The 12,897-nt window shown below is 47.3% G+C and overlaps 1 protein-coding gene across 10 annotated transcripts in view; it reads right to left on the bottom strand.

The window, feature by feature from the left end:
• Nucleotides 1–12,897, bottom strand: part of mcf2la (mcf.2 cell line derived transforming sequence-like a) — a 56,319-nt gene that overhangs the window by 3,852 nt on the left and 39,570 nt on the right. For 4 of the 10 annotated variants that reach the window (XM_064309910.1, XM_064309908.1, XM_064309916.1 and 1 more), the window contains exons 15-30: nucleotides 12,614–12,681; nucleotides 11,942–12,008; nucleotides 11,356–11,471; nucleotides 10,747–10,816; nucleotides 10,137–10,229; nucleotides 8,843–8,935; nucleotides 8,524–8,649; nucleotides 7,743–7,964; nucleotides 6,224–6,316; nucleotides 5,782–5,860; nucleotides 5,015–5,087; nucleotides 4,464–4,570; nucleotides 3,836–3,928; nucleotides 3,524–3,583; nucleotides 3,126–3,200; nucleotides 1,474–1,542 (exon numbers count right to left, since the gene is read on the bottom strand). In XM_064309910.1, coding sequence (XP_064165980.1) covers nucleotides 1,474–1,542; nucleotides 3,126–3,200; nucleotides 3,524–3,583; nucleotides 3,836–3,928; nucleotides 4,464–4,570; nucleotides 5,015–5,087; nucleotides 5,782–5,860; nucleotides 6,224–6,316; nucleotides 7,743–7,964; nucleotides 8,524–8,649; nucleotides 8,843–8,935; nucleotides 10,137–10,229; nucleotides 10,747–10,816; nucleotides 11,356–11,471; nucleotides 11,942–12,008; nucleotides 12,614–12,681 — 1,504 coding nt within the window. The remainder of the gene's footprint in view (nucleotides 1–1,473; nucleotides 1,543–3,125; nucleotides 3,201–3,523; nucleotides 3,584–3,835; nucleotides 3,929–4,463; nucleotides 4,571–5,014; nucleotides 5,088–5,781; nucleotides 5,861–6,223; nucleotides 6,317–7,742; nucleotides 7,965–8,523; nucleotides 8,650–8,842; nucleotides 8,936–10,136; nucleotides 10,230–10,746; nucleotides 10,817–11,355; nucleotides 11,472–11,941; nucleotides 12,009–12,613; nucleotides 12,682–12,897) is intronic. The other 6 variants (XM_064309909.1, XM_064309913.1, XM_064309912.1 and 3 more) reach the window with 6 other exon arrangements.

Here is a 12,897-nt window from a genome sequence, read left to right as displayed (position 1 = left end):
TGGATCAGGTCTGTCTGGCTCAAATGTGGCACAGAACACAGAACGGTCTGAAAACATATATTTCCTGATTAATTGAGGAACAAATCGCATCCTGGATGTGGAACTGAGGCAGAGTGGGTGAGAGGTGCAGTGGGTGACTGGGGCGAAGTGGGAGTGGGTGACAGGCGGAGTGGGTGACTGGGGCGGAGTGGGAGTGGGTGAAAGGCAGAGTGGGTGACTGGGGCGGAGTGGGAGTGGGTGACAGGCGGAGTGGGTGACTGGGGCGGAGTGGGTAACAGGCGGAGTGGGAGTGGGTGACAGGCGGAGTGGGAGTGGGTGACAGGCGGAGAGGGTGACTGGGGCGGAGTGGGAGTGGGTGACAGGCGGAGTGGGTGACTGGGGCAGAGTGGGAGTGGGTGACAGGCGGAGTGGGTGACTGGAGCGGAGTGGGAGTGGGTGACAGGCGGAGTGGGTGATTGAGGAAGAGGACAGGCTATCGCAGTGGTGTAAGCCTTGAGGAGCTCCTGGAGCTGAAGCACCAGCCACAACCGCATCAGAGACAGAGCAGCAGGTCCAGCGCGGGCCAATAGAAATGCAGGAACAAGAGACTGAGCAGCAGGTCCAGCGCGGGCCAATAGAAATGCAGGAACAAGAGACTGAGCAGCAGGTCCAGCGCGGGCCAATACAAAAGCAGGGACGAGAGCCGACTGAGACTGACCAGCTCATGGGTCCCGGCAGGAGACTGAGCCCTTTCTCCCATTTTAAAACTCAAAAAACACAAAAAACACGTAACATTTAGACGGAGAGGACTTGGAAGAGAGACGGGGGGGGTTTCTCTGAGAATCGAGCAGGACCATCGGTACAGTGTGCACCCAGGGCTACTTTTGGATTGTGCGAATTTAACCCTCACAGGAGGGAAACTCGCACAATACAGCCTTTATCATCTGGGTTTTTACCAAAAAAACTGATACGGCATAGTATTGCGATACTTTCATCTGCGATACAGCGTTGATATTTTGAGACTAATAGACTAATAACTGGAAAACAACCACCACCATAATAAACATTAGTGTACAATACAATGGAAACGACTGACTACTTTCAGCAAATAGCCCAAACCATAGATACTGCCTAGCAACCAGACACACATTCTAGTCCCTCTTGTTCTAGTCAAGCAGCAAGGCAGCCTTATGCCAGGTTCTCTGTAACTCACATAACTTATCATTAAGATAAAAAATTGGGTCGAAATGGTCTCACGGTATGTTTCCCATCATGGATAGCTAGCTAGTCACCTACTCCATTTGCTTCAAAACTGCAGCTATGCTGTCATGGCAACCCTGCAGCAAAATTTTGTCTTCATTCAACTGAGAGCCTGTGTAATGTGTATCGCAAAAAAATGCAAAGAATCGCAATACTATCGTACCGTGACCCGATTATCGGGATAATATCACACTGTGAGGTCCCGGGTGATTCTGACCCCTATTCATTTTTTACCTCTCTTCTTAGCCGGCAACAGGTGAGAAGTACTGAACCATGTGACTCTGGTGAGGTTGATGGGAGGACCTGTGTTAGTCAGGGGGTGAGGGGGGGGGGGGAGGAGGAAGATGCAGCGGTCAGTTTCCATGGCTTCTTATTACCGGCTCCACGCCACATTCTTAACGAGATGCAGATCTTCTCCGGGGCCAGAATGTGCAACAGAAAGCTTACTGTCAAATGAGTAATTACGAAAACATTTTTGTAATATAATTTTTAAAAATATTTTCTTGCCCATGATTGGAATCACACTTCCTAACTGAGATCCACTGACAGAGACCGCTGCATCAATATTCTCCATCAGTTTGGTAAGGGGACCTGCACACGGTGTGTACAACCGGCCAGGCCTTTATTTCCTGGGTGCAGTACCCCAGCTGAGCAGCCAGGGGGCATCCCACAGATCACAGGCACGTGGTGGACCAGAATTCCTGTTGTCAGGACTGTGATTTTCCCTGATTAAACAGGCAGTTTTTCAGATTTTCAGACTTGGGGGTTTCATAAACTCAGTTCTGCTGCTCTTTGACAGCTAATCAAGGAAAGAATGTTCAGCAGTAAAGCCAATTACTTGTGTCCTCATAATGCAATTAAGGTATGAAAATCAGGTTTTCCTATTTAATCAGGAAAAAAAAATCACACTCCAGTGGAATGAAGAAGGGAATCAAAAATACACCACCAGGCAATGCTAACCAGTGCTAGCCATTACACCACCGTGGTGGCACGGTGGTGGCACCCATGGTGGCATGCATGGTGGTGGCACAGTGGTGTAGTGGTTAGCCCAAGAGGGATTCGAGTCCCGGCTGGCCGGATCCTTTCTGTGTGGAGTTTGCACGTTCTCTCCCTGTGTTTGTCCTTGAATTTTCTCCGGGTACTCCAGTTTTCATCCCACAGACCAAAAAACATGTAGCTCACTTCCAAAAGAGATGTCAAGCTTAATGTGACTACCCAGAAATGAAAACAATTTTTAAAAAAATTTAAAATATGCTGTAAGCTAGTACTGGCACAGGCAGAATTTGGTTGTGGACTGTGGGGGGGGCGGGGGCATCACTGTATTGTGAATTAGTGCAGTGTAACAGGTAATGCCACCCAGGAGCAAGATGTGCTGGATAACCATCGCATGACAAGGTGCGTTTACGGAGTGGACACAAATGCGAAACACAGACACGTTTCCTGCCACGAGCAGCAGTGTCAATGTTGAAAACTGACATAATTTGGCATTGCAGCAACAGTGTTGGAAACGGACATAATTTGGCATTGCAGCAACAGTGTTGGTAACGGACATAATTTGGCATTGCAGCAACAGTGTTGGAAACGGACACAATTTGGCATTGCAGCAACAGCGTTGGCAACGGACATAATTTGGCATTGCTGCAACAGTGTTGGCAACGGACATAATTTGGCACTGCAGCAACAGTGTTGGAAACGGTCATAATTTGGCATTGTAGCAAGCTCTTGGTTCTCTGGCATCTAACATCAGACTTCAGGGGAAGGCTACTGGTTTGATGACTTCAGACACACAAAATGGCGTCTTCAACGTGTGCCCCCCTGTTCACATTCCCCATGAACACGACACATGCGGACGGGGACAAGGCAAGAGGCTTAAAGGGATAGAGTACCTCTAAAACCAAACGGAGTTGGGTCACTCTTGACCTCATGCCGCTTGGTTTTGCGGTCAGGGCTCGGAGGAGATCCTGGCAGCATTGCAAGAAGAGGAAGAGGAAGAGGAAGAAGACACAAAGATGAGATAGGGAGTAAAAAGGCAGACAGAATAAAAAATTAAAAGTAAAATGTGAAAATCTGAGAAAAGTAGTCTACACCGGCTACATGGGGCTGGACGCTGAACTGAATGATCGTGACTAAAAAAACAGAGCCATGTATATACAGTATGACTCTAGCTGAGCAATACAAAGGTTTGTGCTTTGAGCTATGAGAGCTATGGTGTCAAAGGTGACAGGGAGAGTCCTGAGGTGTGCATACTACGCTTTGAGGTCGTCTGAGGCTAACAGCCAGGTACCTGGTGGAGAGAGGTGGGCCATGGGTAATGTTAGGCTTTTAACATCAGGAAGTGCTGGCTCTGCAGAGGGAAGCATGCCAAATTTCACCTGATGGTAATTCAATGCTTAACTACACCTGAGATTTTTAATAAGGAAAAAATAAATCTTTTAAATCTCTTCAAAGGGCAACGTTACAAGCCAAATACAATAGAAGACTATCCATGCAATATATAGCTAGAGCTCAGAGTGCCCATGGCAGCAGTGAGAGATGGTAGACAGGGGGCTTGCAGGTAAAACTGTGTTGTCACCTGAGAGACAGGGTGGAGTTTTACCTTTCTGACTCTTGAGGTTGCTGAACCCCTGTAAGGAAAAGCGTTTTTTGGCCACCATGGCCCTCTCTGTGGTGGGACTGGTGGCTGTATCATCTACAGCAGCAGAGAAGAAGGGAAAACAACAGGAGGGAGAGGGAGAGAGAGAGGGAAAGAGAGAGAGGGAGGGAGAGAGACAGTGAGAGAGACAGGGAGAGAGGGAGAGAGAATGGGAGCAGAGGCAGAGAGAGGGAGAGAGAAAGAGAGACAGAGAAAGACAGAGAGGGAGCAGAGGCATAGAGGGAGAGAGAGAGAGAGAGAGAGAGAGAAGGAGAAACAACAAGAACGAGGGGAAAGAGAGAGAAAAAGGAGAGAGAAATTACACAAGCAGGAAGAGAGAAAGAAAAGGGCTATAATTAGGACAAGCAGTGAGAGACCAAAGGGCAAGAGAACAGGGTTGCCAGCAAAGCTCAGTGTAAGCATGGTGTGCAGGGCCTGCATGGGGAACAACAGTGAGCACTCAGCCCTGTTCCCCCTCTGTCCAAAACAGCTCAGCTCTGAGGCTGCAGCCTGCACCTTAGAGGCAGGGGGGTTATAGTGGACGCCATGTCTTTTTAGGGAGGCCTGGTACTGGTGCTGTGGCATTGCTGACCTTTGGCCTTTTCTGGGGTTTTTGGACTGGTGACGGGCTCCGGGCTGCCGGGCTCTGTCCTCTTCTCTTCGCCCTTCTTGTTGCTCTTCTGCCCACTTCTGAAGGGACTGCAGAGAGAAAAGGGCAATGCAATGAAGGACAAGAGCCCAGCTGGAGAAGGGCGAACAGAAGCACATAGAGAGCTGTGGGCTTCCTCATTTCCTCTATATTTTACACACTGAATGGTTTCAGATCTTTAGACAAACTGTAATACTAGACAAAGGGAACCTGAGTAAACACAAAACACTTTTATCTATTTTAATAATAATACTTTGAATTAGTATTTCATTTATTTTTCAAGTGCCCATGCACACACTCACTCCGACACACAGGCTTGCCTCAGAAGACTCTCTCTCCATTGGCAGATAACTATCTCAGTTCTCATGGGGCTTGCATTGGCCACCGCAACCCTGTGACCCCCCAACATGTCTGCTCTGTATCAGGTCACTGCCTCCTCCGACTGCTCTGTGTATGTAATTTTTCTGTCACGCAAGTCATCACAGGTAACTCACCTGAGCCCGGTAGGTGGGGAGTTGCCCGAAGGGAACTGGAATACCTGATCCGTCGCCCTCTGCTGGCTGGCTTCTGGAACAGGTCAGATTGGAATAAATCACACAAAACGAGACCAAAGACAGACACAGAACTACCCACAATCCTCCACTGCGACTGGCACAGCACCCAATCACACAGCCTGTTACATGTGTCCTGGGGTTGCAAGTTGTGTGCAGCAGCGTGATTTGTGCAAAGACCCCAGCAATGGCAGCCTTCCCCCCCCACCTCCCCCAATCCAGGCATTAACACGGGAGACGCTGCACCTCCGCAAACATCAAATAAAAGTCAATAAAACCTCAGGCTCAGATCTCCAAGGAAGGAGGAAAAAAAAAAAAGCACAGTGGTGTTACTTATCAAAACTGGCATCGTGTAGCTCTACCATGTGAATACAGAGTAGTGTAGTACAGCAGTAGTGTAGTACAATGGGTAAGGAGCCGAAAAGGTCACAGATTCGATTCCCGGGTAGGACACTGCTGTTGTACCCTTGAGCAAATGTACGTAACCTGCATCGCTTCAGTATATACCCAGCTGTATAAATAGATGCAATGCTATGCTATGGAATGCTATGAAAAAGAAAAGTTGTATAACGTTGCATATCGCGCTGCCCACTTCAGAATACCTCTAATGTACCCTTCAAGTACAACAGAACAGATGGAGAACAGGTAGCTCCATCCGCTAAGCAAGCTCTTATCAAAGCTACTACAGTCGGACCTGGAATCCATCTTACCCCTGAAAGCCTGCAACTGCTCTGTCAGAACCTTCCGGATCTCCTTCACCCAGGCAGTTTTTATTTCAGGTGTGGGGGCCTGAATGTCAAAATGAATTAAAAAAAAGATTATAAACGAAAACAAGTGTATTTAAAAATGAGATGTGTCTTGCCACCTACACAAGCACACCTGTCTTAAAAATGCTAACTGAGGGTTACAATTACTTTTGAAATCACAAATATAACATTATTATAACAAAATATTTGCTTCGTGTTTTCTGTTTACTGTGTGTAGGTAATACATTAAGATTTGCTTTCACTGGAACTAAGGGGCCAAGCCCAAACCATGAAAAACAGCATCAGACCAAGGGCTGTCCAGATCTTTTGGGTCATATAGAGTATTTTCTTTGTGTTTTTTTGTTTATGCAGGTAATAAGTATGCGATAAGGGTGTCTTTACCCACCTGCACTATATACACTTCCTCTCTGGAATTGCACCAAATCTCAAACTTCTTGTTGTCGCCCTTTGCGTTCTCCGTGATTCCCACGGCACTCATCTGAAGGCGAGAAGAGAGGAGAGAGCGAGAGAACGAGAGAGGGACAGAAGGAGGAAGGCAGAGAATGAGAGAGTGCTTCAGGGTCACAGACCTGCACAGATAATAAAGGCTTCAGAGTAACTGATCTGTACGGTGTACATAGGGGTCCATCCGCACATTTATCACACCACACCTACCCCAATAATCCACGTTCATAAGTCAGTTGCAACTTGCAACACTGATTGACAGCAATGTTCCCGCAATGTCATGTGCCATATTCAGTGTGGTTATTAAAACCATCCAACATGTGGCAATAGCACCCTTTAATTGTTTTGCACTATATCTTTGCTTTTTTAATCTGTGGAAAGTAGCCCACACACATAAATGCAGCCCTATCACCTGCACAAAAAAATGACAATAATTATGAAGATTCATAATAATGAAATGGTTTCCATTTCTGTGGGCAAATGTAGTTGTGCTTTCTGTGCGACATTTGGAAAGATTCTCACTCTTGGCCCCAGAACTCCCCCAGGGCTTGTGAAAATAATCTGGATTTAATAAAGTTCTTGCTTGGGCCTGCTTGGTGTGAAAAACCCTAACAACCTCAAGGAATCTGTGAATTGGTTGAAATAAGCATGGCTTCTTTTGGAGTGCATCTGGGCTGTGACACGTTGTCTCTGCAGATTCACTGAATATTTCGATAAATTAACAGATATGTATTATTCTGACTGCGCAGGGTGTGCGCTAAGCCAGTGTTTGGTATTCATTTTTCAGTCCGCAGAAAATATATTGAATCTGCAGGGTACCCGGTACATACTGATGCACTCAGTCACTCAAATACATTTTCTGTTCGATATTCCACCCATGTTCATTTTCCTTCCTCACAATTAACCAACTGTATGATTAGTCATGTGACTAAGTCATGCTAATCCAGTGCCTTTGAGGACCCCAACAAGGATATCAACTGCAGTGCAAGTTTACTGTAAATCCCTGTGGGTCACATGCTTAAGAAAAACTGCTGATGTCGGCCGTAACATCATGAGAGGTGCTTTGAGGCACACGAGAGGCACACCGTTCAGCAGCCAAACCGTTACTGGAACTAAAGACCAGGTCTGACGAGGACACAAGCTTATAGGATCACCTACCAGAGTCGGAACTGAGGAACGCCAAACAGATTCCAAACTTTTAGCTAAACCCCCCCACCACCCCCCCCCCCATCTTTGTAATAATCAAGGGCATTTGATTCCCCCCCAGGTTTTGTAATAATCAAGGCATTTGATCCCCCACCCCCACCCCTCTTAACAAGGATTTGTCACCATTTTATAATGAAGGACATTTGATCGCACCCCACCTCCAAGAGTACAATGAGACATTCTCCCCCCAGCCCCCCAGCTTGTATAATGAAGGACATTTCGTGCCCCCCCATGCCCCCCCCCCCGAGACTCACGCTGAGCGAGTGTTTGAAGCTGTAGGAGGGGGCTTTCTCGTACCCCTCCCCGTTCTCCTCCCGCCGCTTGCAGAACAGCAGGGCCTTCTGGTGCAGGAAGAGGTGGCGCTGCATGGGCTTGAACCGCGCCAGGTCCTTCACCTTCGCGTGGCCCTTCTTGTGCTCCGTCCACACGCTGAAGGAGCCCTGCATGAGCAGCCTGCCCAGGTCGCCAAGGTTAGCCTAAAGGGGGGAGGAGGAGGAGGGGGGGTGGGGGTGTTAAGGTTTCCAAAGGCTTCCCCTTCTGGGCTTGACATAAAAAAATGCCACCTTTTGGTAGTATTTTCTATGGAAAAAAAATCATTGTAGTTCACAAAAGGAATCTGAAATAATTAAGTCAATATAAGGTGATACTACATGAAACTACAACTCCCATGAGCGCTGGGTGCACACTGTGTGCTCATCCCATTGGTCCATCCAGTTTGTGTTCTCTCGTGTCTTGCCTCCTCAGTTGAGCTAGGAGCACAATTAATAAGAGGGAGGACCCAGCCAAAATCAAACCACTGGCAAACACAGTGCCGCGTACAAACTGTGTATACACATTGTGGCTTTAAACTCTTCGTTTTGTGACACATTCAACCAGAGACTATGAGGCTCATCCGTGCACCACAGCGTGGTGGCCTTTACCAAATGCACCACCCAGCAGCCCTGAGTTTTAAAGCAATACGTGGAAAAGAATGCAGTGACGACAGAGCTATGTAAGTCCCACTGTGCGGATAGGCGGCACTGACGCTAACCTCACCTCATAACCGGTGATGGCGATCAGGTGCATGGAGTCGTTAACCGCCTTCAGAATGCCTAGGATTGAGGACAGCGCCTCCTGCAGGTCCGCCGCACCATCACAGGCCTTACTGTACTTCAGCAGCTCCTGGATACAGAAACACACAAATTAGCCTACTGTCCCCTTCTGCCAGCAAACAAATCTGTAATCTGAATATCTTTAGAATAATGATCTTCAGTAACAGCCTGTAGAATTCCCGTATTTTCAGTATAATAATTGCGTGGAAGAATTGGGATTACAGCTTTGGTCACAACCTGAAGCTGTCAGTGACAAAGCTTACCTTCAGTAAGAGCTGGTACTTGGTTATCCTCTGCACAGGTTTGAGAAGATATGAGTCCAAGCCCAGTTTATGCTCCAGCTTTCTCTGGCACTCCTGTACGAGTCACACAGTCAGACCAAGAACACACAAAATATACAATCTTATACTTAAGATTTATTTATTAACCTTTATTTAAACAGGGTAGGACAAGGAGAACCAAGTTCTCTTTCACATACAGTATCTGCCCAGTGAACAAAACATAAAAATATGACTATATCAAATAAAACTATATAACTACAAAGCAATAAATTAAATGCAGTACTCCATTAAATATCATTTCTGACAAGTACAAGACACAATTAAATAGGGCTTTATTAAGGTCCTGTCCTCATACAGAGAAACCAAACAGTTCAGTTCATTACATTTAATTGGTGCATTTGAAAGCCTTTCTTCCTGGTACAGAAATGAACGGAAGAACCGCTAAGGTGAGTCACTGTTGGGATCTTGTACAGCAGACTCTGAACTGTGGCAGTGATGAGAGCTTTAATGGAAGTTTTCCTAGCAAGGCCTTGTAAATTAAAAGCGGGCGCTGTTAGCATAATTTCTCCAGTCTGTGAGGGAGGGCCAGCCAGCTTTCAGACACAAGTCACAATTATGTGTCAAAAATGTTTCATCAGTAATGAATCTTAAGGCACTATGATACACGGCGTCTAGTGACTTCAAAGTGGAGTCTGCCGCACGCATGAAAATAGCATCACCATAGTATCTCCAAAACTGACATCAAGGTTGACTGAACAATTAGCATTTTATCAGTCTCAGAGAAACATGCCTTGCTTCTGTAGAAGAAGCCAAACTTAAGTTAAAATTTTTTAGTAAGCTCTTCAATATGCAATTTTAATGACATTTTATCATCCACCGAAAACCAAGGTATTTATAAGATGATACCCCTTACAATCTGTGACCCACATGTCAGGTCTTCATGCCTGAATCTATATAATATCAAGGTCTGTATGCTTCATAAAGGGGGTTTCCTTAGAGGAGTGTGAGGTCATAGAGGAGGTTACTTGGAGGACTGTGAGGTCATAGACGGGGTTACCTAGGGAAGTGTGACATCATAGATGGGGGTTGCTTTGCAGTGTATGGGTCACAGTGGGGGTTACTAGGGGGATATGAGGTCACAGTGGGGGTTACTATGGGAATATGAGGTCACAGTGGGGGTTACTATGGGAATATGAGGTCACAGTAGGGGTTACTAGGGGAATATGAGGTCACAGAGGGGGTTGCTAGGGGAATATGAGGTCACAGAGGGGGTTACCTGGAAGAAGGCACAGTCAGAACACTGTCTCCACAAGCTCTCGGAGCGCGGTTTGTTCTGACAGTACTTCTCGTAGATCTGCAGATCATTCATCTGCGTCGGAGAGAGAGGAAGCGCCGTTAAACACACAAGCGGGTCATAACATGCAGATCACAAAGCAGTTACGGCACATAGCTCATACTTTTACGGCGTACACAAATACCTGTTGCCATGTGAACACCACTGTATCACTGCCACATATGAATCACGGATTGTTTATGCGACACAGATAAAATATTCAGTTTACTATTCATCAGAGGAAAAGGAACAATGCATTTTTACGCAAGGTCCTCCACCTAAACGATCGCAAAAAGCGCTTTGCAGTGAAGGGGAAACTCGCCTCAATTACCACCAATGAATAACAGCCACCTGGCACACGACATTCACATTGCACCAGGACACTGACCACAGGTCAGCTGAGCTGGAGAGGACGGGAGGGGAGGGGAGGGGGAGGAGGAGGAGGGGAGCAGTGCCGTGTCCAATGTTCTGGCTAGCAGAGCACCTCTCGGTTAATGCCACACACACCCGCCATCGGTGATTTAATCAAGTATTTTCCATGCTGTGAGCTCACCCGCTGCAGGAAGCACCGGCCAACCAGCTCAGGGCAGTCTGTGAACGCCTCCAGCTCTCTGAGAAAGGTCCTGTGAGAGAGAGAGAGACAAAGAAAGAGAGAGAGAGAGAGGGAGGGAGAGGGAGAGAGAGAGAGAGAGAGAGAGAGAGAGAGAGAGAGAGGGGGGGAGAGAGGGAGGGAGAGGGAGAGAGAGTCCAACAGGAGTAGAGGGTAAAAATACAAACGGGCATTCATTCTCTCCCCGAAGTTAGAACGTAAACCAAAGTAAAGTCCCCTGTCCCAGAGCCACAGACTAGGCCCCGCAGACAAAAGAGGCAGCAGTATTTTTTGGTTCTTTTTAGTATAGTCTTTTTTTAAATAGCTGACTATTTTGATGTTTGAGCCAAGTGGCCCTCTCTGGTACGTATTGTTACAGGAACTCGGTAATTAAGGGGCTCGAGACTCCCATGAATATCACAACTGCTGAAGTCAGAAACAAATAAGCCCACGCACAGTGTAATTTTAATCTCAGTACATCTGCTAAATCTGCGCTGCCCAATCAGTGCATCACAACTGAAAGCAGGCAGCGTGGATTTCAGTGTGTTCCACGGCCAGGAGGGAGGACCGTACCTCTTGTGGAACTGGTAAATCTCAGCCATGTTTCCAAACAGGATGTCCTTCTTGTTCTGCAGCACGCTCGGGATGAGGTGCATCATGGCCGGGTTGTCCATCTCAGCAGCGTACCCCTGCAAGGCATGGAAATCAGGGTTTGCGCCGCCCCAAGGGAATTATGGGAAGGATTCAGTCGGCAGGGACAGTAGTGTTCATCGCTCAAGGGACCCATTGGCTGCACAGGCGCCAGCCAATGGGTCAGACGCATATGATTGGGTCTCCTCCACCCCCCGCTCTGCGTGTGTGTAGCTTATGGCTGTGCGTGGTGTGAAATGAAGCAGCTGGCTGACTCCGCGTGTTTTGGAAGAGAAGCGTGAGCTGTCTTCACTCTCCCAAGCCGGGAGCGGGGTGGTGTACATGAGCATGCTGGTACATGGCTTGCAAATTGGACATTCCAAATTCACACGGGACTGGAGATGTCAAATGTATTTATTTTTGTTTCAAAATGGTCATCGACAGGGATTTTAATGAGGTGTGAAGTGTGCTGTCTCTGTTCTGCAGGTCCTGGGGCTGTTTGGGGGTGAGAGAGCAGAGTCTCACTCACCTGAAGCACACAGAGCAGCTCCTCCACGTACGCTCTCTCCGTCTCCAGCAGCTCATTCATCACATGCCTGGGACGAAAAGGACAGAGCACCTTAACCACACACCGCAAACCCCTTAATCCTATACCCCAAACCCCTTAACCCTGCATCCCAAACCCCATAATCCTATACCCCAAACCCCTTAACCCCACATCCCAAACCCCTTAATCCTATACCCCAAACCCCTTAACTCCACATCGCAAACCCCTTAATCCTACACCCCAAACCCCTTAATCCTATATAGCACATCCCAAAGCCCTTAATCCTATACTCCAAATGCCTTAATCCTATACAGCACATCCCAAACCCCTTAATCCTATACCCCAAGCCTCTGAACCCCAGACCCCAATCCGCTTTGCCCCACACCTCTTTACCACATGCCCCAAACCCCTTAACTCCATACCCCAAACATCTTAACCCCACGTCACAAACCCCTGAACTTCACATTGCAAACCCCTTAATTCTATACCCCAAACCCCTTAACCCGAAATCCTTTTATAGAGCTATTGTGACAAATGCAATCTAACTACAATCTAACTGCAAGTTGACGTCCAGCCACTGGTAGCTCAAGAGGAAAAACAGTGCTTAGCACTGGGCAATCTCACTTATAACATAATTATTATTTACAGTCTCACCGTCTCAGGATGGCCAGGTTCTCCTCTTCCTCGGAGAGCGATCCCTGCCGGCTGCCGCTGTCCTGCAGCTGGAGAGGCAGGGAGAGACTCGCATGAAAAACACTGAAACACAATGGATGCCTACGGGAAACGGGCCATTGCTCAAAGAACTACTAATGAGACACAGTCGGGTTTACTGAGAACAATAACCATGTGGCAAATCAGCGCAAGCTTTGTGAGAACTGGATGAACATTCAGTGACGTATGACAATAAATGTGATAGGCCACACCCAATCCAAAACTCA

Source organism: Anguilla rostrata, chromosome 15 (assembly GCF_018555375.3).
Source record: "Anguilla rostrata isolate EN2019 chromosome 15, ASM1855537v3, whole genome shotgun sequence".
NCBI classification, from domain to species: Eukaryota; Metazoa; Chordata; class Actinopteri; order Anguilliformes; family Anguillidae; genus Anguilla; species Anguilla rostrata.
This window is presented reverse-complemented; position numbering and strand designations above follow the sequence as displayed.